The following is a 24,713-nucleotide window of genomic DNA, read 5'->3' on the forward strand; positions in this document are numbered from 1 at the left end:
TTAACCCACTGAGCCACCCAGGCCCCTCTTCCACATTTTTTAATATATTAAGTTCTTGATATTATTGCTTGTGGAAGCAAAATGGAAAATTTTTTACAATGTCGAGTATAAAGGACACCAAATTGTATGTTCACTAAACCGTGGCTATGCCGAGCTACACACGCATCGGAAAACATCCAATATAGCCAGAATTATGGATTTGTATTTTTAGATAAATTTCCCGTTACGTTATGTCTTTATAATGAAATTTTAAAAGGAAGTGTAAATATATCTACACATCATAACTATGTTTTTTACTTTTGCCAGAACATTCTTGCGACTATTCTGCAGTCTGTTATTGTCGGAGACACTCGCGTTGTGGGGGGCATTGATCTCTTGCACCTCTGAAACCATGTGTTGACTTTCTAGAGTCACCTTATCACCCTAAGCCGAGAAAAGTGGCGTCTTGGAGATCTTTGAGGACAGCAGCAAGCATGCCTCTTGGTAACAGAATGTCCTTGACCCCACAGAGACTGTGGCTGGGAAGCTCAAAGCCAGGTACGTGGTCGCTCCGACAGAGACCTTTCCCGCTTCACAGGAGAGAGTTAGGAATCGAGGGTGGTGATTTAAGCTACAGTTTGTGATTTGACTTCCTTGAATGACATTGTTTTTAATCTTCTCGAAGACGTTGAGCCTCGTAACCTTTACGAACCGGTTAGTGTGGTTTCTGATGGTCTGCGTGTGTGACACCGTACGTCTCTGAGTCTTAGGAGGCCTCGGCCCGGCCAGCCTGGCCTGTTGGAGCCAGCTCCTGCTAGCTTGCACGAGCCTCTTTTTCCATTTTAGGAATTTTGGGAGCTGGTCGATGTCACCCTGCAGCTTAGGTTGGACGTGGTGGGAATATTTATACCAGGGAACTAAGCAGATGCTACAGACCTGGGCTTGCTTTGTCTCTTGAGATCTGCTTATTGAACACTTAGCAGCAAAGCACCGATAGCCACTATCTGATGGCCGACTTGGGCTGTCTTCCGTCCAGGAAGATTGATGATTAGAGGCAAAACCTCCTGTCGTGTTTGTGTGTACCTGTCGTATTAAATCCATGCACGTTCAAACCAGGAAGTCTGACCCAGCCCCTGAAGTCAGACGTGACCTTGGAGCATGCATGGACCACCCCCCACAGCAGCACACCCGACTATGTGACAGAAGCTTTGAGAATGAAGAGGTCAGATCTCAGGCGTTCTGCCAGCAATGGTGAGCCCAGTGATGCTGGTGAGGCCCCACGTGAGGGAAAGCAGGAGGGAGAGCGCGGGATCTGCTTGGACACAGTGAGATATGGGGCTTCCTGTGCTGGATCCCTGCGAGATCACGGAGAGAGGACGGGGTCCTGCAAATCCACTCTGTCCTCCTAGAAACTAGCTTTGCTCATGTGGACAGAGACATCTTCCCGGGCTCCAGTAGGGCCCGTCTCCCTAAACTTAGAGTCTTAATGAAATCTATTGGACACACAACCTTAGAAATAACAATTGCAAATAAGGAAAAGCCCACATCTCACCAGAAAAGCTGCGTCTATTGTCCTGTCTCTGTCTTCCTGCCTGGCCTTTACCCACGTTTCCTGCCCGGCTCTCACAGCTCTCCTTGAGGGCCTCCACCCTTGTCACTGTGACCGCGAGCTGACCCCCGGCCCGCTCTGGCTGGCTCCGAGTTCTACTTTAGGCTTCGGTGGTTTGGAGTCCACGTATATCGGGTATCACATTGGAACCAGAATGTGCCTCACTGCTTCGACATGGGAACGGGTGTTAGTCTTTTCGTTTTGTTTGCTATTTAAAACCTGAACATACCGCTTCTCCTTTTGGCCCCTTCTTTCCTTTTCCTGCAAGTAAGCCCTGTGTTCACACCTTTCCATTTCCTTCTGCTTTATCTTTCTGCGTTGCTATCAGTTTTGGTCTCCTTACTTTCGGGGGAAGTATTGTGGTCAGGCCAAAAAACATGCAAGTATTTTTGCTCTTTTATTTATTTTTTTTTAACCCTCCTTTATTTAAAAGGGTAATTTTATCAACTTCTTGGTTTTCCTTAAGGTACAGCCAGGAACTCTTTCTGCTGTTGGGATGATCTTTTCAGACATTTGCGTGTCGCCCTCCAGGTCACGTTCCCGGGACCCCGGTCTACAGAGAGAAGGAAGACATGTACGACGAGATCATTGAGCTGAAGAAGGTAGTGTTTCTGACTGTCCCTTGCTGGTTTTAGACAGCAAGAGCCTTCTGCAAGGAGAGGTGGGAAGGCCTGGGTTGGTGCTGATGTGTCTGTGCGGAAAGAACATGAGCTTTGGAGGGACGCCCGAGTTCGAAGCCCGGCCCTGTGCCTTGGAAGCAGGGTGGCCCACCTTGCGCCAGCTGCGGGAGACGCCTCCCCAGTGTGTCAGCGCCATCTCTGCTCTGCTCCCCCAGCATGGCAGGGAGGCAGGGGAAACACGGGCTTGACCTCACAGTCCCTCGGCACAGAGGTTTGGCATCGGGTAAGGTCGCTGGCATCGTTAGCAGAGTCGCCTCCTGCGCGCGCGTCTTCCGTGTGAACTGGATGTTCCACGTGCCCTCGCTCTGTGGATCTCCACAGGAGTCTGGGAGGGCGTTCACGGCTCTTAGCTGGTGATGACCTTGAGACTCACACAAGGTAGTCGTCCGTCCAAGGTCGACCAGTAGCAGAATGAAGACTTCCACTAAGGCCATCTGCCTCCCGAGGCCAAGGCTGCTTTTCCCACCGCGTGCTATCTCCCGGTCCCTGACGCATGAAGTGCACTGAGCTGAATCACTGTCATCCTCGTCACCGTCACCATAACCATGACTGCCATGCTGTGCTTTAGTGCCCATACGCGTTCTCGGGCCCCTAGAGAAGAGGCCAGGGTTCACTCCCTTCCATAACGTCAGTTTCTTTCTAGCCCTACTGTCCCCACCAGCCGAACCCCATCTGGGGGCCCACAGCCTGTCTGGGCACCAGAGGTTAAACAGGGTGTGGGCAGGAAGCACGTCCAGGGCCCGGCCATGGCGACAGGCCTGCGAGCCATCCCTGCCTGAGGAGCGGCTGGTCTAGGCCGCGGTGTACAAGACACAGTCCTTCTGCGTCAGTCCAGACAAGATGCTCAGATTTCAGGTAGAACCAAGAGACTGTGCCCCACGGGAGTGCCCAGCAGTGAAAGTGCCTCCCATGTGCCACGTTCTCAGGGCAGGTATTGGACAGGTGTTGGGCAGGTATCATGGGGAGAACCCCAATTTTGAGCTCTGAATAATCACTGTGGTAGCACTCTTGAGTCTTTGTGGGACTAGAAGTGGGTCTCTGGGTAAAATTACGCTGACTTTATTCAGACTTCACCGTCACAGGCTTCTGGAAAAAATCAGCCCAGGCTTCTAGACGCAGAGAGAAGAGAGTCTACTTCCTTGACACTGTGGCTCTGGGGTCTGGAGCATCAGTCATTTTTCTATGGCAAGTGAAGCCTCAGTTTCCTGTTGAAAATGGGGACCATAGAGGTATAGTCTCACAGGGTTGCTGTGAGAGCTCAGCAGAGTACCGGTGCAAGTGCTTTCATGCCATGCCTGGCACTCACGAGAGGCCGGCGGTGTAGACCACCCCAGGGAGCCCGACACTCAGCGAGGGGCTGGCGGTGTAGACCACCCCAGGGAGCCCGACACTCAGTGAGTGGCTGGTGGTGTAGACCACCCCAGGGAGCCCGACACTCAGCAAGGAGCCAGGGTGTAGACTGTCCCGAGCAGCGGCAGAGGTGGTACGGAGAGTCTCCTGACCCTGCACCAGTCTTCCCCACCCATCAGCACGGTATCAAAACCAGGACACGGACATGGGTGCCATGTGCGTGTCCAGTTCCGTGCCATGTTGCCACATGTGTGTGGTCATGTACCTGCCATACTGTCAGCACACATGCTGCCCCAGGCTGTCCCTTGAGCTGTCCCTTTGTGGTCATACCTGTCTCCCTCCCCACTCACCATTCCTAACTCCCGGTGACCATGACTTCTCCCCATCGCTATGATCTTGGTGTCCTGATGATGCTCTGTACATGGAATCACACTGTACAGGACCCCCGAAGACTGGCATTTTCCACTGAGCGTCCTGCCCTAGGAAACTTCCAGAGCGGCCTGTACCGTGGCTCCTTCCACTCAGCCCTGGTCCAGCCGCGTCCTGCCAAGTGTGCTATTGTTGTACTTTTCCGTTGTGCTAATTCCCTGAAGACCCTTTGGCCCACGATTATTTGGAATTATGTCGTTGAGTGTCTGAGAGTTTAGAGATTTACTCGTTGTAGCCACAGAACTCACCCCATGTAGTTTTGTTTCTTGTAAGTGTGTCCAGGTTGGCCACGTGGCCCAGGGAGTGCCCGTTCTCGCATCTATGCCATGGGCCTGGGAAGAGGGCGTGCACGCTGTTGGCAGGCAGGGTGCGGTGTGCGGGCTGCCAGCCCCTGTGGGGTGCCTGTTGCGCTCCCCAGCACCCCTGCTGGCTTTCTGTGCAGCCGCTTGCTCGTCGCTCAGGGAAGGGTGTTGAAGGCCACACTGTGCTCGTGGGTCTGGCTTCCCCTCCAGTCTTGTCATTTGTTGGGTGTGTGTGCCTTTAGGGTCACTGTGTCCCATTGAACCTGATAGGTGCTACGTGACATCTGTCTCTGCTCTCTGATGTCTGCTTTGACTGGCATTAACGGACCCACTCCTGCTTTCTTTGGTTAATGTTTCAGTGGCGTCTCTCTTTCCATCCTTCTACTTCCACCTCCTTTCTTGCCATGTTAAAATCAGCTCCTTGTAGACAACATATGGTTGGTCTTGGTCTACTTTGCCTGTTTCTGTCTTCCGGGTGGTTTGTTTAGATCACTTACATTTAATGTAATCTTTGGTATGTTAGGATTTAAGTCTCGCATTTTGTTTTGCGCGCGCGCGCGCGCACGGCCTCATTACCCCTGGACAGGGAAGTCCTGACCCTCCCCCACTCCTCCTCTGACCACCCCCTCCCTCAGCAAGGAGGGGGCAGGAAGCCTTACTACAGCCTGGCGGGGGTGGCGGGGGTCGGGGCTGGGCTCCGCACTTAGCTGTCACTGACAGGGATGGGGCCACGCTCCGTTCTGCAGGATCTGCCTGAGGTGGAGCCATTATTGTCCATAAGTTTTCTGCCTGGTGAGGTGCCCTTTCCTGCTGGGGAGAGGAGGCTCTCCTGTCTGTGCCCTTGGGCTCGTCTGGGCTTTGCCTTTCCCCCCATACTCCAGTGAGTGAGTATGAGGCATAAGGGGGGACTCGGCGGTCATCTCCTGGGTCCTGAACTAGTCTGCTTCTTCTCCCCACCCTTCTGAGCCCCCTCATGTTTGCCTCCTATACACTGTCCAAGGTTTGTCAGGGTACAAAGCAGGAGGGAACAGCGAGTGTACCCCCTATTTCCAGAAGCAGAATTCCCATGATATGATTTCTTCTCCTTTTCAATGGCTGTGCATGAACTGACTTAAACCCTCACCGAGTGCCAGCGACCTCTCATGCCCCAGAGCACTACTGGCCTACCGCAGGCGTGTGGCCGACCTGCCAAGCCTCCCTCCGTGGGTGCATGCTTTGAGTGGCTGGCCGGTGGTGGTTTTGTTCAGACACTGTTCCCCTGCCTGCACACCACGAGTGCCCGGAACGGAGAAGGGTGTTCCCAGGAGAGCTGGCCAGTCCGGCTGCGGGCCGGTGCTGGCAGCTGGTTGACTGCACTGCTGATGGCGTGGGCACTGCCCGTTGTGGCTTGTGAGTGCCACCAAACCTCACACTCTCTGGGCTCTGGTGTTCCATGGCCTGGGAGAGAGCTTTTTCAGTGAGGACATGGAAGACAAAACTGAGAAATACCCTGCCATTGCCGTTTCCTAAAAGGGTGATGTAAGTCCCGAGTAGGAAGCGGGAGAGAATTCCAAGTACACGGCAGCTGTGGGATCAGATCAACTCAGTTTAGCGGGAAAAGGGCTGCATGGTCTTTTCTCCTCAGTTCACCCCAGATTGGTGAAAGCCTGTGGGGCCTTTGCTCTGACCCCCTGAGCCCCAGCAGAGGACAAGGGTGTTAAGAAGATGGTAGTTAGCCTTTGACGAGTTTTAGCGACACACACTGTGACAGACGCAGGGCTCCTTGCCGTGACATTCAGCCATCCTTCCCCTCCACGACACACACAGCACCCTGACTGGGCACCGGGCCGCTTTGCAAGATTTGCTCCGACGGGCGTTTGACTGGGCCGTTCGTGTGCACATGTGTGTGCAGGGGTGTATGTGTGTGTGGTTCTGTCTCCCTTCAGTCACTGCACATGCAGAAAAGTGATGTGGATCTCATGAGAACAAAGCTTCGGCGCCTAGAAGAGGAAAATAGCAGAAAGGACCGGCAGATAGAGCAGCTTTTGGACCCCTCCCGAGTAAGTGGTGGCCCCGCGTGGCAGCGCCTGGCCTCGGACTGGGAAGGCACTGGCTCCACGCCTCAGGCCGTCAGGGGGAGAGGCCGCGCCGCCCGTGTCCTCATCTCTCCGTCTGCTTACCGCAGGGCCCCGATTTTGTTCGGACTCTGGCAGAGAAAAGGCCTGATACTGGCTGGGTGAGTACGATGGCCCGCAGGACAGATGACCTTCCCGCTGAAATCTGAATTGAAATCGCCCCACGGGGGAGGGCTGCCTTTCCTCTCACGCAGTCGCACGAGAGGAGTGACAGAGCGTGAGGGCCCAGAATTCTCTAAACCAGCCTCCTGAGCTGGAGCACTGCGGATGCTGTCGGGGGGATGCGAAGGGAGGCTGAGCAGGCTCTGTGCGGGGCGGAAGGGCCATTGGAGGAACCGCGGTCACCGTGGGGGCGTCCCTGCCGTACCTGAGACACACACATCGGGCTTGAGTAGTGACGCTGAGTGAACACGGCAACTAAGTGGGAACACACTAAACCCTTACGGCACACACGCCATCGCGGCTGTGGGGTGCACAGCCCGCAGCGGACGGAGTGGAGCGAGGTGACGGGCAGCAGTGTCGTTCTGTGACCAGTGCCGTGGTGGGAAGCCACCGCAGGTGGACAGAGCCGCATTCCCATAACTCCTGAGTCAGGGGAGCACGCTTTTCTTAGAAAGGCGAAACGCGGAAAGGAAACTGGAAGGGAGACAATTCTGAGATTACTGAACACAGGGAGTTCAGTAACATTAGTGAGGTGATTATCGGGTTTGGTGACCTAAAATTTGTAACAGCCACCCCCCTCCCCGACACGACAGCGGGAGCTGGATCAGTAGGAAGGGGAGCGGGACAGGTAAGAATCTGCCCCGAGCACACAGAGGGCCAGTGCTGGCCCGGACGGAGAGCAAGCAGCCGGCCCTGCGTGAGTGGTTGAAGCCTGGCTCTGCCCCGAGGACAGCACGGAGGAAATGCTCTCAGGGCCTAGAACAGACGCAGGTGTTTCCACAAGAAAATCATTCTTAAGTGAGCAGCAGCTCCTAGATCTTGTATGGTCGTACGTAATCTCAGTGGATTTTTTTTTTTTGTGATAGGGACCCAGTCCCCATTTTTTTTAAATCCTGAAACTGAGGTTAAGAGATTAGCCCAGATCAGGTTCATAGTGAATCCACGGGCCCCGCGCAGCCGGCATTGTCTGCCTGGGTCCCCACTGCTACCCCGCGGTGCATGCTTGAGTGAGGACGTTTGCTCCAACTACCACGAGTAAGATCATTGGAACCAGTGTCAGCAGGACTGAGACCGCGCAGGCATGCTCCGAGATGGACACTGCGTTTTCCGTTGGCAGGACTGAGCTGAGAATGGTCTGTGAAGTCATGCCTGCCATTTGTCCAGGGCTGCTCTCTTTTGGGCTATGTCTGCAAAAAAAAAAAAAAAAAAAAAAAAAAAGCCTTTCATGTAAGGATATTTATAGTTGCCCATTAAACCAGAAACCATTAAAATCAGAATAATGTCACATTAAAACATCTTCAGAAAAAAAATATTTTTTAAAGATGTTATGTATTTATTTGACAGAGAGAGAGAGATCCCAAGTAAGCAGAGAGGCAGGCAGAGAGAGAGGAAGGGAAGCAAACTCCCTGCCGAGCAGAGAGTCCGATGTGGCGTTTGATCCCAGGACCCTGAGATCATGACCTGAGCCGAAGGCAGAGGCTTTAACCCACTGAGCCACCCAGGTGCCCCTAAATAAATAAAATCTTTAAATAAAAAAAAGAACATAAAACAGTACAGCTATTTTCAGTAATGTCTATGTGATTAATTTAGGTGAGAATTTGGAGTTACATAAATAACATGTACTTGTAGAGGAAGGACTTTTTGCATTTTTATTCTGATGCTGTGGGGTTTTTTTTCTTAAGATATTATTGATTTTATTTAGAGTGTGTGTGAGCACGGGACAGGAAGAGGCAGAGAGAGAATCCCAAGCAGACTCTGCACAGAGCGCGGAGCCTGACGCGGGGCTCGATCTCATGACCCTGAGATCGTGACCTGAGCCAAAACCAAGTCAGAAGCTCAACCAACTGAGCCATCCAGCACCCTGCTGTGGTTTTTTTTTTTTTTTTTAAGATTTTTTTTATTTGTTTATTTGACAGAGAGAGATCACAAGTAGGCAGAGAGGCAGGCAGAGAGAGAAGGGGAAGCAGGCTCCCTGCTGAGCAGAAAGCCGGATGCGGGACTTGATCCCAGAACCCTGAGACCATGACCTGAGCCGAAGGCAGAGGCTTAACCCACTGAGCCACCCAGGCGCCCCCCTTTTTTTTAATTATTAAAGTTGATTAAAAGTAGAAATTCTAGGGACATCTGGGTGGCTCAGTTGTTGGGCGTCTGCCTTTGGCTCGGGTTGTGGTCCCAGGCTCCTGGGATCAAGCCCCACATCAGGCTCCCTGCTGGGCGGGAAGCCTGCTTCTCCCTCTCACGCTCCCCCTGCTTGTGTTTCTACTCTCCTTGCCTCTTTCTGTCAAATAAATAAATAAAATCTTTAAAAAAAAAAAAAGGGTAGAAATTCTAGATCCTCGGGAATGTACTGTTCCCACTTTCATATCCGCTGCCAAATTGCCCTTCAGAGTCACTGCGTCTTGTAATTGGACACTGTGCTGGTCACCGTCTCCCCTCAAGAAACATTTGCACACGTGCATGAGGAGGGCTGGATATCTACTGAAGGCTTATTTGTATTAACAGCTTAAATATCCATCAGTAGAGGGATGGATGTCTACACCACATGATCACACCGTGTAAGAATCACTGAGATCTGTAGGCACAAGAGGGGTAGACACCAAGACCATTCATGGTGGGAAATGACAAGTTGCAGACTGTGTGCGGTAGGGTGCCGTTTCCACAAACACAGCAGAACGTCTTCCTGTCGAGGGGTACACATCCATATAATGAGGTCTAGAGAACTCACATTCAGTGGAGGACAATATTTAGTTGAGAGGGTTAAGGTCAAGGAGCATAGTTCCCTCTATAGTGTTTTAATTTTTTTTATAAGAAGATGTATTCATGTATTACTAATATAATGTAAAATCAGCTCAAAATCCAATTAAACAGTTGTTTGATGGTTCAAGAAGAAAGAAGGGGATAGTCTTCCAGAAACATAAGGGTGCTATCTCCCAGAGTGACATGTTAATAGAGAGAAGGAAAGAATGAGGAGGTCTTTCATTCCCCAGAGGGAAGCGCGGGGGCGGGGGGAGGGGAGGGGAACGCTGCCCAGCAGAGGCTCACTTCCAAGGGAACACTGCGGACACAGTTGCCCAGGACAGGTCAGGATGGGATCTTTGTGTCTAGCGCTGGCAGTGGCTTCCTCCAAAGTGCGGACCATCCCGTCAGTTCTCAGAAATGTGGAATGTGGCCAAGGGGAAGGCTCTGCACCTGCAGGCACATCTCCCAGCCCTGCCCTGCCCTTGCCACCACACCCAGAGCCAGTGGGACAGCCGGCCCTCTCTTTGCTGCACCTAGACACTATAAAAGAAGGCAGTGATCAAGGGGGAGAGGGTGTCCGGATGCTGCCAGGTCAGCTGGCAGCCTGGGGACAGGGCAGTCTGAGTGTCTAGCGGGAGGGGGAGGTCACGGACACAGAAGCAGTCAACTTGATGTGCTGGTGTTCAATCGGCAGGTCGTTAACGGGCTAAAGCAGAGGATTCTTAAGCTGGAGCAGCAGTGCAAGGAGAAGGACAACACGATCAAGTACGGACACGCTGGTGGGTGGCCGGGGGTGGCGGGCTCTGGAGGGTCACCGAGGCCTCGCCCCACTGAAGGCGGCTGGAGCCAGCACATGTGCCCTTCGCCTTGCCTCTTCTCCCGTACCAGGGTTTGCTTTGTCTGCCCAGACCGCAGCTTCAGTCCCCCACCCCGCCACCCTCTGTCCTATGTCCCTTATCCCAGCTTCCTTTCTGCACCAAAAGATGAAGGTATTAGCCACCTCTTCCAAATGTCACTGGGAATGGGTCCATCCCTTCATCTCTTTTCCTGTCCCTGGTGCATTTGGGAACTGCTTTCTCTCCTCGGTCTTCTGTGGACCGCTTGATGGTGTGCTCTGGGTCTGTGGTCTCGATGCCAGTCCTCCGTGCTGGGACGCCAGCCGCCGGCCCATTCCCGTGACGCCCTGGTGCTGCTTGGGGGTGGCCACACACTCTGTAATACAACACAGAGGGGAGTCCTCTGTTGCCCCGGTCTCCCCTGTGTACAACAGCCCCCCCGCTCCTGTGTTTCTTGCTGAAATTGTCAACTGTGAACGTTTGGATTAGTTGTTGATTTCTCCTGTTGCAGAATCCTGAACTCTAACTGTATTTTCATTTGTCTGCTGGAGCTTTTTTTCTGAAGTCTGTGGGCTGCGGGGGGACGGCGGGGAGAAGGGGCTGGTGCTGCGGGAGGGAAGTGATGCTCCTTCCTTACAAAGCACTCTTCCCCCACCCCCTGAGGCAGCTGTTCTCACCCCAAGACTGGGTCCTTCACAGTCACTTCGCCTCTTCCCAGAAGGCCTTGTGCTTAGGAAGGAATAGCTTTAGAGAGTCTGTTACCGTATCCTGAGGTGGCGGGTCCGACACGGAGGGGGTCCTGAGGGGGTGAGGATCCTCCCGTGGGTCTCAATGCGAGTCTGCGAGGCTCCCCACCCATCCCGCCTCTCCCGCAAAGCCATCCTCGGCTGACGTTCCTGGAAGTGCTCTTGCCCTTGGTCTGCCCCTGGGGGTGCCGGCACTGCCGCGCTAACTCTGAACTTGGGTTTCTAGCAAGCTGCAGACTGATATGAAGACCACTAATTTGGAAGAGATGAGGATTGCCATGGAGACTTACTATGAGGAGGTGCGTGGCCTTCTCTGGGGTGGGGCAGGGGTTGTCCCGTTGTACCCGGGGACCCTTCGCTTGCACGTGAATCCCAGCAACTCAGTGTTACTTCCAGCTACTAGGCAGAAATCAGGAATCTGGTTTCAGCTTGTTTTCAGGGGAAGGTCTACATGCTCATTTAGTATCGTAATGTATTTTAATTTGGTATTTACAGATCCACCGTCTCCAGACTCTCTTGGCAAGCTCCGAAACCATGGGAAAGAAGTACGATCACGTCCGCGGGAGCCATGTTTTGTGTTTGGTCCTAGGAGTAACACAGACATCATGTGGGAGCCCGCAGTGCCCTCCTCTTTGGAGCCCACACCTGTGTGGTGTGTTAGTGGCTCAAGTGGACGTGTTTCTGCTTGGGACCATTACCCATGTCCCCTCCTAGTGGCCACATGCTGGCTACTAACAGCACATTCACCTCTCCACACGCCCAGTCCCTAGCTTCTGCTACAGAACGGTTTCCGCACGCAGTTAACACTATTGTCGAAAGCAGGCCTTACTTGTCCAGAACCTTTAATACCAAGTACAAAGAATACAAGTTCACTTCCCCAAAGGAGTTTCTTAGGAGAGACATCAGGGTTTCCGTATCTCGAAGATTCCCTTATCACAGATTTGGCCATGTCACCAGCCTCAGCGCTGAGCTGCGAACGAGTATCGAACTTTCACCCTGTGCCAGGCACAGCTTCCCTATTCCCCTTCTGGGGTTGGCGAGCTTTTTCCGTAAAGGACAGTTGATTCTTGCTGTCCGCACCAGGTATGTTCTGCCAAGTGTCCGCCAACATGGACCTGCTTGAATACTGAGCCGTCGCTTCCCGGGTCAGGCATGCAGAGTGGGTTCCTAGAGCCTCGGGTCACGACATCGTCACCCGCCCTGTTTCTGTATGTGTTTCTGTTTAGAGATGGCTTATTTAGTAAATACTGGATTCCCAGAGGGGCATCGGGCACACACACACACACACACACACACACACACACACACACACACACGCACACGTGCTTTCTCACGATTAGGAACACCGGATAGCCCCTGAGCGTTGTGTTGGCAGAGGGGGTGGTTTTAAACCGTGAGATCACCAGTCACAGCACAAACGCGGGGAGAGCACTCAGCGGATGGTGGAGGTACCGCTGGTGGAGCGCGTGGGGACCACGGGAAGGCCGGGTCCCCACCCCCCATCCTACCCCACCCCCGCCAGGAGCTCGCCCGTAGGGCTTTCCACCCACTGCCTGTGTCCCTGAGCAACCGCGAAGGCACCCCAAGAATCGATTCAGGGCTTACAAATAAATTCTAGCCAGTAGCCGAATTTGCAAATGCAGAAACGGAACAGTGAGGATTGGCTGTTATGTTGGACTTCACGGGATAAGGGGCAGAATCGTTAAACAGGGATCTATGTAACAAAACGGACGGAAAGCAAGTTCCCACACAGTCTTTAGCGATGCAGTTTAAAACAGATCACTAGTATCGAATACAGTATTTTGTTATGCAGATTTACAAATGAGAATGGGATTCAGTTTGGGGGCTAGCGGTTTGCTTCCTTGGGGCTCAAAGTCCATGTTCCCTGTTCCACAGCAAACACCAGCAGAGGCCACTCTGAGCCAGGGACAGGCTGTCATGTGCCCACCCCTCTGTTCAGGCATTTATAAAGCCACTTTAGGAGCTCAAACATAGCCCTTGGCTTTGTTATTCCCAGGCCTCCCGGGGAGAAGAAAATGGGCCTCAAAAGGCAGAAAAAAGTGAGCAGCGCCCTCCTGAGCTTGTCCCGGAGCGTCCAGGAGCTCACGGAAGAGAACCAGAGCTTGAAGGAAGATCTGGACCGCGTGCTGAGCAACTCCCCCACCGTCTCCACCGCGAAGGGTACGGTCCCCAGAGCCGCCCGCAGAGGGACGCTCGAGGAGAGGACGCATAGATGGTTCTTGGAAGGAAGAGGCGGGCAGAGGCCGTGGGAGCGTCCTGGCCCTCCCGCCGTGTCCCTGAGGCCCTAGTTCAGCTGCCACAAATGCAGACGCACACTACCAGGCAACACTGAGATTATTTCCCAATGTAACAAGCGCCTGCTGTATGCCAGGTGCCCTTCTAGGAAGCGGCGTCGAGTAGGGAATGAAAACAGATGTCCCACGTGGGGGCAGCATCGTACTGGAGGGGGTCAAGAGGCCAACCCATCAGTCACAGGTCAGGTGGTAGCAAGTGTCGGGGGCGGTGGTGTGCAACTATGAATAGGGGCTTCGGGGACAGTGACATCTGCCAGAACTGGGACAGGCGAGGGACAGCCAGGCCCAGAATCAGCGTGCCCAGCATGTGGCAGCAGTGGAAGGCTGGTGGCAATGAGACAGGGCATGGGGTCGGATGCAGGACAGGGCTGTGGAGGCCAGGCCCAGGCCCCTGGGGTTTGGGCTGAGGGGAGACGACCAGCTTCTATGCCGAGTGGACTGTAGGGAGACGGGGCTTCTGCGGTGTCCTCGCAGGAGCTGCTGGCAACCCGGAGCAGGGTGGCACCTTGGGGGGTGAGAGGTGGGCAGGTTCCGGATGCCTTTGGGAGATCTGGTGCAGCCTCTGAGTGAAGGGAGGAGCCAGGCTCCAGGGCTTTTATCTGAGTGCCCGAAAGGATGGTGTCCTTTACTGAGGTGGAGGTGACAGAAAGGGGCGGCCACGGGGGAGGGGAATGAGTCCAGTCTGTTGCATGGACTAGCTGTCCAGATGGGGGCAGGACGTATCACTGATTCAGGGTGGAGGCTTTGGCAGGTGGTCCCCAGCCAGCAGAGGACCTGGGTGGGATTCAGAGCACCGGAGAGTGAGTGGAGCCGAGGCGGGCCCCGGGTGCAGCCACTGACCTACTCAGCAGTGTGCAGAGGGCGAGGTGAGGGTGATCCCAAGCATGGTTGCCAGTGGCCTGCGAGATGGCCAGCAGAGCTAGGAGCACCACAGAAGGAAATGCTGCAAGGAGGGAGGGGGGTAGAGGATAGGGCAAAGCGGATTCGTGTGACCTTGAGAAGGACTGTCTTGGACGGATGGGGCCAAGCCTGACGGGTAGAATCAGGACTGGATGGCCCACGAGGGACAGCGCCGCAGTGTGGGGGACAGAATCCTTCCCAGGAAGGCACCTTTTGGCTTATAAGCATTTGCCAGGTGGGGGTCTCCCCGCTTTGCAGCTGGCTGTGGAAGGAGAAACTCGCAGGCCGTGCTTGAGACAGGTGGCCCGGGCTGAAAGGGCCATCGGGATGGTTGTGTGAGGTCTGTCTCTTAAAACCATTGCTTCCATCAGGTTATGTGGAATGGAGTAAGCCCCGGCTGCTGAGACGGATTGCAGAGCTGGAAAAAGTGAGTGGTGCGCCTCTCAGCTCACCTCCTACCCTTTCGGACCTGCCCATGCTCAAGGAGGAGCCAGGCAGCTTATAAAGTGGGGACACAGAGGAGACCTTTGCTCACAGGACACTTGGAGTAAACGTGTGAATGCACGGTGGTGGTCTACAGATGGCGCCCCGGGCAGGCTTCTCACAGGTCTGGATGAGACCCATGCCTTGGCCTCTCCCGTCCCTGGTGTCACAGGGGGCAATGCCATGGTCACGTGGCACATGGTTTCAGACTCTGTGTGTGATCGGGGACAGAGGCAGGTGATAGGAGACCCAGCCTGACGAGTGCTTGTGGGTTTCCGCGGCCGCTCACCCACCAGCCTGTGTGTCTGAGTCCTCAGGAAACTGTCCATCCACCAGAAAACTGGGGAGATTTGAATTTGCAAAACTGATCTCACTCCTCTGGTCAGTAATCAGCCAGATTCTACTGGAGCTGGCCCGAAGTTTCAGCTTTTTCTGAGTAGCCTGGCAAAATTGTGAGGGCTGCCCACTTGTTGGGCCAAGAAGAGTAAACCTAGAGGGAAGCATTTAACAAAACAGTTCTGCGTATTTACACAGCAGCAAAACCCAAGCTGTTTCTATATATTGTGGGTATTTTGAAAACAAAGCTCCCTGGGAACAGAGTCAGCCGGAGGTGGCTCAGACGTGCTGCGGGATGGCGCTTTCTCGCCTGAGACTGAGAGGGGCTGGCGCCAGGCAGGCTGCAGGGCTCCGTAGCGCTCCGCTGGCACAGCTGGGCTATCACTCAGGATGAAAGCGCAGAGATTGAAAGTCCCAGAAATCCTAAAGAAACACTAGGGTAAATGAGCACAAAGAAAAGAAGCTTATGAATTCGCCTCCTGTGCCCGTGTTCTATTTTATGAATGGCGCCTTGCCCCCCGCCCGCCCCAGGCTGGGCTCTGCTGGCCGGGTGCCCTTTACTTCCCCAACGGGCTCCCCTTCCGACAGGCTCCCACAAGGTGGAGCTGTCATGGGGTTGTGAGGTCACACGCGGTCCCATAGCTGTGCTTGAGTTTCCCTCGTCTCTTCCTTAGGTTTCATAACCGCAAAGTAAAATGAGAAAGAATATCTTAAAAAAATGCCTGTGTTGCCTCTAGAAAATAAGTTCAATGGAAAGCCCCAAGTCCCACACTTCCGAAGTGGTCAACTCAAATGCCGTGGTGCCCTCTGCATCCAGCTCTGCTGTGCCCAGGCAGCCTCGAGGTGACCGGCAGGAGGACAGCGAGCGTCTCCGGGGGGCCATACGGAGCCTGAAGGGCGAGCGGAACGCCCTACAGACGCAGCTGCAGGAGAAAGAGTAGGTTGTGGGGTACGGCCGGCACCCCGCGCCCCTGGGAGGGGCGGACTTGTGGCTAGAGTCCAGCCGTTCTGGAGAATGCAGGGGAAATGCTCAGTTCTCGTAGTAGTTGCTGCTGTAGTCTTATATGATTCAGAAACTTCTTATATTTTGCTTATGAAGTAGAAGTCACTTTAGTGGTAAAAAGAAGACATTAATTGACCATATTATGTCACTGAAAGAAGGGGAGATATCATTTAAATCTGTTTGTACTAAACTCCAGAGTGACTTTCAAACTATTTTTTAGAGAAGAATTTACTTTCATCGATTTGTACAAAGTAGATAGGCCATCAGTTAGATCTTAGGCAGAGTGGTTTAGAGAGTCAGTAATGTGTTTGTGATACCCAGTCTAAATGCCAAATAAGACAAAAATGCTGTATTCGGTGTGACCCTGAGAGTTTGAAAGGAAAAAGTCTCCAGATTACGCTTGTTCACTGTTTGTTCTCTAGTGTCTTGATCTGTAGCCCTACTGAAAACGTGTCTGTCTCCTCTGCTGTTTACTTGTGGTTTCTCTGGTCACAGTTCTGTCACAAATAAGCCAAATTCATGTCTTCTGAGATGGGGTTTATCTCTCTGAGTATGGCCTGGGAAGCCAGTAGCCTCACCATCACCTGGGAGCTGGTGAGAGATGCAGAACCTAGACCCCACCCACCTGAGAGCTGGTTAGAGATATAGAACTCTAGGCTCTGCCCATCAGGGAATCTGGTTAGAGATGCAGACTCTAGGCCCCACCCATGGAGGGGGATCTGGTTAGAGATGCAGAATTTTGTCTCCTCCCACGTGGGAGCTGGTTAGAGATGCAGAACCTCGTCAGACCTAGATCTCCTGAATCTGACTCTGTGTCTAATGAGGTCCCCTGGCAATTCCTGTGCACATTTAGGTCTCAGAAGGACTCCCTAGCTGACTCCTTGTCTACTCTCTGCTGCCTTCTGTTTACAGCAGAGGAAAATTCTTTCACACCCCACCTGTTCTTACTCCTCCAATCCAAATGCCTCTCTGCAAATTGGTAGGTTCTTTGTAAGAATTAGTGTTTCATGAAGGATTTTAAAAATTTTGAAAGGTAAATAACGTCTCTGATAATCTCTTCAGCTGTCACCTGGCATGATAAAACCTTACACTTAACGAGCCCTTGCTCTGTGACAGGCGCTCTGTGGAACACTCAGGGTGTTCCCTCTGATTCATAAGGAGATTCAGGGACCTTGAAAAGTTAGGCCACACGGCAGTGAGCTATGGAGATGAGGTCAGACTGAGGTCTTGTCTCGGAGCAGTGTTCTTAGCCACGTGCCACCTGTGGGACCCGGGAAACCTCGTTGGGAAGCAATGTGTTTGGAGGTCCTGGGTACCCCCCCACCCCCCGTTCTCGATGGCTCGGCTCAGGCAGCAGCCCTGACCCTCTGATCACTCATCTCAGGGTCACGTACCATGTAACTCTTGGGATAACACACTATTCCAGCTTGTCTGGGGTTGTAGCTCGTCACCCCTGTATCCCGGGCACCTAACCGTCACGGGCACGTAGCAGGTGCTCAGTACATATCTGGCGGAACCACTGCCGGGGTGGCAGGCCTGTCGGGTGTGTTCCTGGCTCCGCGGGCTAATCAGTGAGCACCTCTGTCCCTCTGCCTCCGGGTCCATCGACTGTCATAAGGAAGGAAGTCGGGCGGCTGGGGTTTTCGGAGAGCTCTTCCTGCTCTGTGGCTATCAGTGCAACCGTGGACCCCTGTTTTCACGAACGCTGAAGGTCTGTGGTTCTGTGCACTCAGGTTGGAGGTGAAGCAGCTGCTGCAGACCAACGCCGAGCTGCGGAAGGAGCTGGAAGGCGTGAAGGGAGGCGAAGAGGAGAGACGAGGGAGAGAGGAGGCTCTGAGGTGAGTGTGCCAGGACTCACGGGCTGTCAGGAGATCACGGGGTTCCAGGCATCTCCCGTCTTGCCTCCATGCAGCTTCTGGAACAGTTTGCATGCGGCCCCAACCCAGGTCTGCCCCGTGCCCCACCCCCCGTGTCCTGATCGGGTCCTCCGAGTAAAAGTCCCGGTTCTGGGAAAGGTCTCTTCCCCATCAGGCCGGTGTTTGCCTCTGCACGCACCCTTTGCTGACACCCCCGGGGTCAGGACTCCGGGGTGGGACCTCCCGCACCATCAGGGTCATTGCTCACACCCCAAAATTGGGGACAGAGCCCCAAGCCCATCAGCTGAGGCACAGGTAACAAACAGTAGTTCATCCACATAAAGGGATAGAAAGGACTATGTTCTGACACACGGGACAGCAGTGGGCGAGCCTCCCGCACATCGCGCTGCGTGAAGGAAGCAGACAGGAAGCGCCACGCACTGAACAATCCTGACACACACAGACAAAGTCTCGGAGAGGGGGTGCGGGACAGGGAAGCAGGAAGGGGTGGCCGACGGGCCCAGGCTCCTTCAGGGTGGCAGGAGAGTTCTGGAGTTGGTGGCAATGGCACGACGCCATGAGCACATGGAAACCCATTTCATCCTGTATTTTACTCTAGTGAATTTTACATTCTACGAGCTTTGCCTCAGTGAGAAATGCCCCCAAAAAGTAAGTTTGAACCCTGAGTGGAAATATTCAGTGCTCAGAATACTGAGGAAGACACAGATTGCTGGAACGAATAAGAGTATTTATCTTCCGGGGGCGCCTGGGTGGCTCAGTGGGTTAAGCCTCTGTCTTCGGCTCAGGTCATGATCTCAGGGTCCTGGGATCAAGCCCCGCATCGGGCTCTCTGCTCTGCAGGGAGCCTGCTTCCCCCTCCTTCTCTGCCTGTCTCTCTGCCTACCTGTGATCTCTGTCTGTCAAATAAGTAAATAAAATCTTAAAAAAAAAAAAATTTATCTTCCGGAGAACCGTGACTAGGTTTTGTCAGAAAGCAGGACTGAAGGAGACAGAAGGGGCAGGTGCACAGGGAAAAGCTGTTCTTCTGTCACCTTTGAGACCTGTAGTGAGGACGCAAGGTGTATTTGCGTTCATGCACACTGTGCGCTGAAAGCCCCGAGTGCTGCCTTCCTGTGTGTCACTCCTGCATCACGGTCTGTCCGGTTCTTCCCTCATGCCCGAAGTGGTGCCGGCCCGGGATCCTCTGGCCCTACCCTCTCAGGGCTGCAGGCCCAGCTGTGGACACAGGCCTCAGAGTGCAGTCCCGCAGTGGGGACCCCATCCCACCCAAGGGGCAGGGGGTTGGTAGCGGGGCCCCACATCATGGCACGAGGGGTGGCCTTGCCAGCCCTGCGGGCGGCCCTCCCTGCCGTCTCATACAGGCGTGGGCCACCGCGTGATGATGAGTAATATGTCATCTTTCTCCTCCCACTTTAGAGAGGAAATTCAAACGCTTATGAAGAAGTGTCAAGAACTGGAAGAAATCAGGAGAGAAGAGAGAAACAACCCCGTGGAGAGGAGTCCCGAGGTATGGCTCAGCGGGGTTTCGGATTTCCTGCGTGGGCACCGCGGGGCTCTTGGCCGGGCCTAGATGGTTCTGCGGGGTCTGTCCTCGGCTGTCCTGACTCTGATGCTGACGGTCCAGTCCCCTTTATCGTGCCCGTCTATCTTCGTCAGCGGTGTGTGTTGAATCCGGGGTTCTGAACCCATCTGTTGTCAGTTAAGTGACTTTTGAATGAGGGTTTGAGTCTTGGATAGTGAAGCCGAGTAAAGATCTTCCCCAAACGTGACATAAGCAGAAAGTCTAATTGTCCGACAAGGGTGTGTCCATTCATGGGTGAGAAGGAGTGACACTGAGCGAGGACCTCCTGCCCGCCGTCCCGTGTGTTTCGTGGGAGTTTCAGACTATGACATTGACACGGCCTGGCGGGGAGGGCGCTCGCCATGGTGGGGTGTCTTTGCGGGGGCCCCGTGCCTGCCACTGAGCTGTGCGCTCGTCCAGGTGTTGAATGAGTGTGTGGCAAATGGCGGGTTCAAGGCGAGAGGTAAGTGCGGGCTCCCACCGTCCTGTCCCCATCCCCTTGTGGAGGCAGCTGCAGCTGAGGTGACCTTTGTAGCCGTGAGGGGCTTGGCTGGCACCACTCTCAAGCCCTCTGGTGCCTATGGGCCCCGTGCCACTTGCACTTGGACGTCTGGTGGCTCTGTGTTAATCCTTTTCTCCAGTTGACGGGTTTTCTCAGATGGCGGGTGTAATCTGTTCACACAAACAGCAGAGGTATTACAATCCTGGGGCTGCCCTGTTTCCCCAGAGGACGCCCCCACGGGTAGCTGGCGCCGAGCTGGTTAGTGTGTGAGATGGTAGAGGACACATGGTGGCCTGTCTGCGGTCCCTTTCCACGAGCCTCTGTCTGTCTGTCTTTGCTTCAGACGTGGTAACACCAGGGGGCCCACCAGGACGGCGGGGCTTTGCCTGGTGCACGCTTTGGCCAAGGAGTTCTATTGCTTTGGAAGGCGACTTCCTGTTTTATAGCCAGTGACTTGATGGAGATGGTCACTGGGGCTGAGTCTCTGCTGAGGGCGGTGCTGGAATCCGGGCTGGCTTCTGAGGCTTACTGGCTGGAGTCTCCACCGGGAGGCCCTTTGACTGCAGGACACCGTGTGCTTCGAAACTGGGAAAGAGCCGGAAGTTGGGATCTGGAGAAGATGATGAGTGCAGCTCTGGCTGCAAATAGAGATGGGCTGCAGCTTCCCCGGGAGGCCAGGGATGGTAGGGGCATGGCATGTGCTGGCAGGAGCCCCCCACCCCCCAGTTTGCAGTGCGGCCTTGGTACTGGATGGCCAAGTGTGAGGGACAAACGCTGTGAGTTCTTCCCAATCCCTCTGGGACCTGTTTCTGCTGCTCAGTAAAGCATACTGTTGTGTTCTCCGTGGGATGTTTTTCTGCGCTGGTTTTCCAGTGCTTTGGTGAACATCCCACATCCCGAAGCGAGCCACTCCGCATGACCGTCACTCTCCAGGGGACCCCATGCTCCCCCACAGGTCCACACCTGCTGTCGGCGCTGGGCAGCCAGGAGGCCAGGGATGCCACGTGTGCGGCAGGGACGAGTTTACATATCCCCAGGGGCCGTGTTGCTGGTGGGGTCCCCTTTCTTCCCACACAGGTGCTCCCCAGGCTCTGAAACAGCAGTGCTTGCCCACCCGTGACTTGTCCGTGATCCTGACTCCTGGGGAGGTACCCGACAGCGGCCAATGGAGATTCTTCTGCTTATCTTAATTTCTCTGGTTCTTGAAGACCCCGTCCTCTGCAGGGAGGACCGCTGGGGGTTCCCACAGACACTCACATGGAAAGGAAAGGAAGTTTCCCCTATTGTCTCTTCAACGCACTCCAGAGATAGAGTCACGGTAGCCCAGTGTCCACCCCGGGGACTGACATGCAGCTGCCATCAAGAAGGTGGCCCCAGCTGCAGGCCCCTTGCCTCTCCAGACCTCGCACTGACCTCCAGCAGGTCACGGAGGCCCTGAGGCCCAGGCCCGCTTCTCTGAGCCCCTAACCACAAGCGTGTCGCTGTCCCTGCTAATCCCACCAACTTGGGATCTTGATCCACTAACTCAGTATGAGGCCCTGTGGCCGCGTCGAGAGGAAGCCCCAATGAACATTCTTTTCCTCGAAGGATGACATCCTTAATCACTGCGTCTGCATCCCCCGCAGGGCCTTCACGTTTGCCTGGCATTGGCGTTACAGTCAGTACTCAGTGGGACATCGTATCCAACCTGGAGGTTTGGTGTTCCCCACAAACGGCAGGAGCGGGTCTCGGACCCCACTGCTCATTCACAGACTAGGCCGAGGGAGGGAGCCGTGCTGTCCACACAGCTATAGGAACAAGGACATTAGGTGCAGCCCCGCGGTCATGGTGCAGACACCATGGACAGGAGACCCGTGGGTGAGCGGTGCATCTGCTGGTGGGACAGCGGGACACGGGAACACCGTCCAGCCACCACCAGGGGAGATCGGGTTCTCCATCTGCTGACTCCGAAAGCCGCCTGTGACCCTGTCCTCCAGAGAAGGTCATAGCATTGATCCCCTGATGTTAGGAAAAACTTAAACCTGGGAAAACGTCCGAACAGATTACCAAAGTGTGGCTGCTTCTGTGCAGTGGCATCCAGGAACTGGTTTACTTCTAGCATTGTTGGAATTTTCTACAGGCACGCATGTCATTGTAACAGGCTTTGGGTGTTTTCCTGCTGGAGAAGCATTTCCAAATGCGGGATTCAGTTCTTAGCATTGGGATGTGAGTCATTAGTCGTAGGTTTAAACGGGGTGATGGTGGGGGCAGTTTCTAACAGTCGCCTCGAGGAGTTTCTACGTCTATCAAAGTTTAAAATTCTTTTAGCTGTTTGCCAAGAGTTTTTGAGTGCATGTTCCTTTATCTTAGGTGACTCCTGTGACTGTCTTGCTCACACTGGGACGGGCCATGTGGTGACAGATTTCATGTCGCTCCAGAGAAGCAGCGATGGGGGGGGTGTGTTAGGGAAGGACACGGGCCTCTCCAGTAGAGTGCCAGGGATCTCAGCGGGAAGTACCTGGTGCACCAGAAGGGACTGGGGACAGTGATTGATCTGCTCGGGGAGGCCCAGACCCAGGACAGTTTCACAGTTTTTAACATTTTGGTGTTTTGTTTTTTTTTTTGAGATTTTATTTATTTATCACAAGTAGGCAGAGAGGCAGGCAGAGAGAGAGAGGGAGAAGCAGGTTCCCCACTGAGCAGAGAGCCTAATGCGGGGCTCGATCCCAGGACCCTGAGACCTGGGCCAAACCCACTGAGCCACCCAGGCGCCCCCATTTTTGGTCTTCTGAAGGGCAGTCCCCTCTCTACATGTGTCCCCAGTGGTGAGGAGGACAGTCTGGTGTGCTGATTGTTATCGAGAAATGTCCCTGAAGATAATAAATTTGGGCCCTCGAGTATGGTAGAAATCGAGGTTATTTCAATGGTCAAATAGCAATTCTTGCTTCTTTTTACTGGGAAAACCCAGCTAGAAATCTAATGCCTTTCATCACAGAGGTCCTGTTTCTGTCAGAGTCTCACACTAAAAGACCAAACACAGGACCCCCACAAAGCAGGTAGACCTTGCAATAACACACACGTGTCCCTGAGCTCGGGAAATATGTCCGAGCGAGTAAGGGGCCACGACCCACAGGTGGTGTCACTGTGCTGTCCTCCCAGGGGAGGGACATGGAGGGGGATGAAAACCGACCTTCAGTTGTTTATTAGCTGTACGTTGTTTCTGCAGGGATGTTGTTAGTCGTACAGCGTGCCGAACCAACAGATTTCTCCTCCGCATTATAGAGTCTAGCCTGATGAGCTCCGTCCGTATTCCGCCGACATCCTGCCGCCTGACCTGTTCCCCATCTTCCCTGCCTGCCTTAACCATCCTTTACACCTTGAATTTCTGCAGACCCCAGAAGAACCCCGACCTTCCCTTCCCACCAGCAGGCCCTCTCAGCAGGACTGGGAGCCAGATACAAGCGAGGAGGGCTCCCAGCCCCCCTCCAGCTGCTCCGAGGGGCGAAGAGACACGGCAGCCAGGATCCTGCAGACCCGGTGGAAGGTGTACCGACGCCAGGTAAGAGACCGTGGAGGCCGTCCCTGTGCCGCGTGGGCTATGGGCTTGGTGCCACGGGCGTGGGTGGAAATGCAGGAAGGACTAGATGCGGCCAGAGAGACGACATGGGGGCTGAGGGACAGACCAGCTCCCGGATCTGCCATGGAAGGACTCGGTCTTGCAGGAAGGAAGGGGAGGTTTCCATTTCAGCTCTTCCCCAGGGTTGAGGGCGGGGGTCATTGGCCGGTGGAAAATGGCGGTGTCTCACCCGGAAGCCTCTGTTGGCCCATGGACCGGGTCAACACAGCGGCCGGGTGGCAGACTGCCAGGGAGACCTGCTCTGGAATCACTGCCCCGTGTCTGGCCCGAGCACAGTGTCCCCAGGCAGACGCATCCATTCCAAACAACTGGAAATTCAAAACCCCAGAGTCACCCCTCTTCTGGGGTTGTCTGGGGGGCAGCAGCTTGAGCTGTGGTCCGTTTTACTGGGACTGTGACAAACCTGCCTTGAGTGACTGCTCCTCAGAGGACAGCACCTGGAGGTTAGGGGATGGGAGGACCACCCACCAAGCTGAGCCTGTACGTCTCAGGCCCCAGGAAACAAGGAGCTGTGGATCTGTGCTGAGTGCCTTCGTGCTCGGGGGCAAGTGGGCCGATGGGAGGTGGGGAAGTTAGGGGATGAGAGAGGAGCCCAGGGTGGGGGATGTGGGGGGATGGGTGAGAAGCCTGGGGTCCCCTGATGCTGTCTAGTGGAGGGAGGAATGGACCCCCTCTCCTGAGCTCCCAGGGTAAGGGTGGCGATCTCCTTGAACGAGCTGCGTGCTCGGAAAGAGCTCCCAGTTCTGCAGAACACAACAGCGCCCTTTCTCTCCAGCTGAACCAACAGAAACTCTGGAGTCCTCTACTGGCCTGAATATCATACGATCTTAGCTCCGGTTTTGTCTGTAGAGTTTCTCCAACTACGGTTTCTTCCCACCTTTTGTTATAACAATGTACAGGACACTTAGAATAGTTGAAAGAATTCCACGAATTCACGAAGGTCCAGCACAAATGCTTGCCCCCACCTCGGCTCGACAGTAGTTAACACGCAACTGTGTTTCTTTTCTATGCGGATCGTCTCTTTGCACAACCGTGTGAGAGAGTCTTAGATGCTGTGAACCTTCAGCGTCTTCTAAGCATGAGGCCGTCTCACTGACCACATGTCGCACCGTCAGACGCCCTGAAACGTCCCAAAAGTTCTCTCAGTCCTCTGGTGTCTGCCTCACAGTCACAT

General features: G+C 54.3%; 1 protein-coding gene across 1 annotated transcript in view; it reads left to right on the top strand.

Moving 5' to 3' along the window:
- LOC111145792 (IQ motif containing E) overlaps window positions 1–24,713 on the top strand; it is a 66,234-nt gene that overhangs the window by 9,908 nt on the left and 31,613 nt on the right. The window contains exons 4-17 of the mRNA XM_022501009.1: window positions 409–537; window positions 1,096–1,230; window positions 2,120–2,190; window positions 6,275–6,388; window positions 6,514–6,564; window positions 10,059–10,129; window positions 11,173–11,245; window positions 11,442–11,491; window positions 12,964–13,127; window positions 14,533–14,588; window positions 15,718–15,917; window positions 17,717–17,821; window positions 19,277–19,367; window positions 23,294–23,461. Of these exons, the coding sequence (XP_022356717.1) occupies window positions 409–537; window positions 1,096–1,230; window positions 2,120–2,190; window positions 6,275–6,388; window positions 6,514–6,564; window positions 10,059–10,129; window positions 11,173–11,245; window positions 11,442–11,491; window positions 12,964–13,127; window positions 14,533–14,588; window positions 15,718–15,917; window positions 17,717–17,821; window positions 19,277–19,367; window positions 23,294–23,461 (1,478 nt within the window). The remainder of the gene's footprint in view (window positions 1–408; window positions 538–1,095; window positions 1,231–2,119; window positions 2,191–6,274; window positions 6,389–6,513; window positions 6,565–10,058; window positions 10,130–11,172; window positions 11,246–11,441; window positions 11,492–12,963; window positions 13,128–14,532; window positions 14,589–15,717; window positions 15,918–17,716; window positions 17,822–19,276; window positions 19,368–23,293; window positions 23,462–24,713) is intronic.

Source organism: Enhydra lutris, unplaced genomic scaffold (assembly GCF_002288905.1).
Source record: "Enhydra lutris kenyoni isolate GAN:26980312 unplaced genomic scaffold, ASM228890v2 scaffoldscaffold13, whole genome shotgun sequence".
Lineage (NCBI taxonomy): Eukaryota > Metazoa > Chordata > Mammalia > Carnivora > Mustelidae > Enhydra > Enhydra lutris.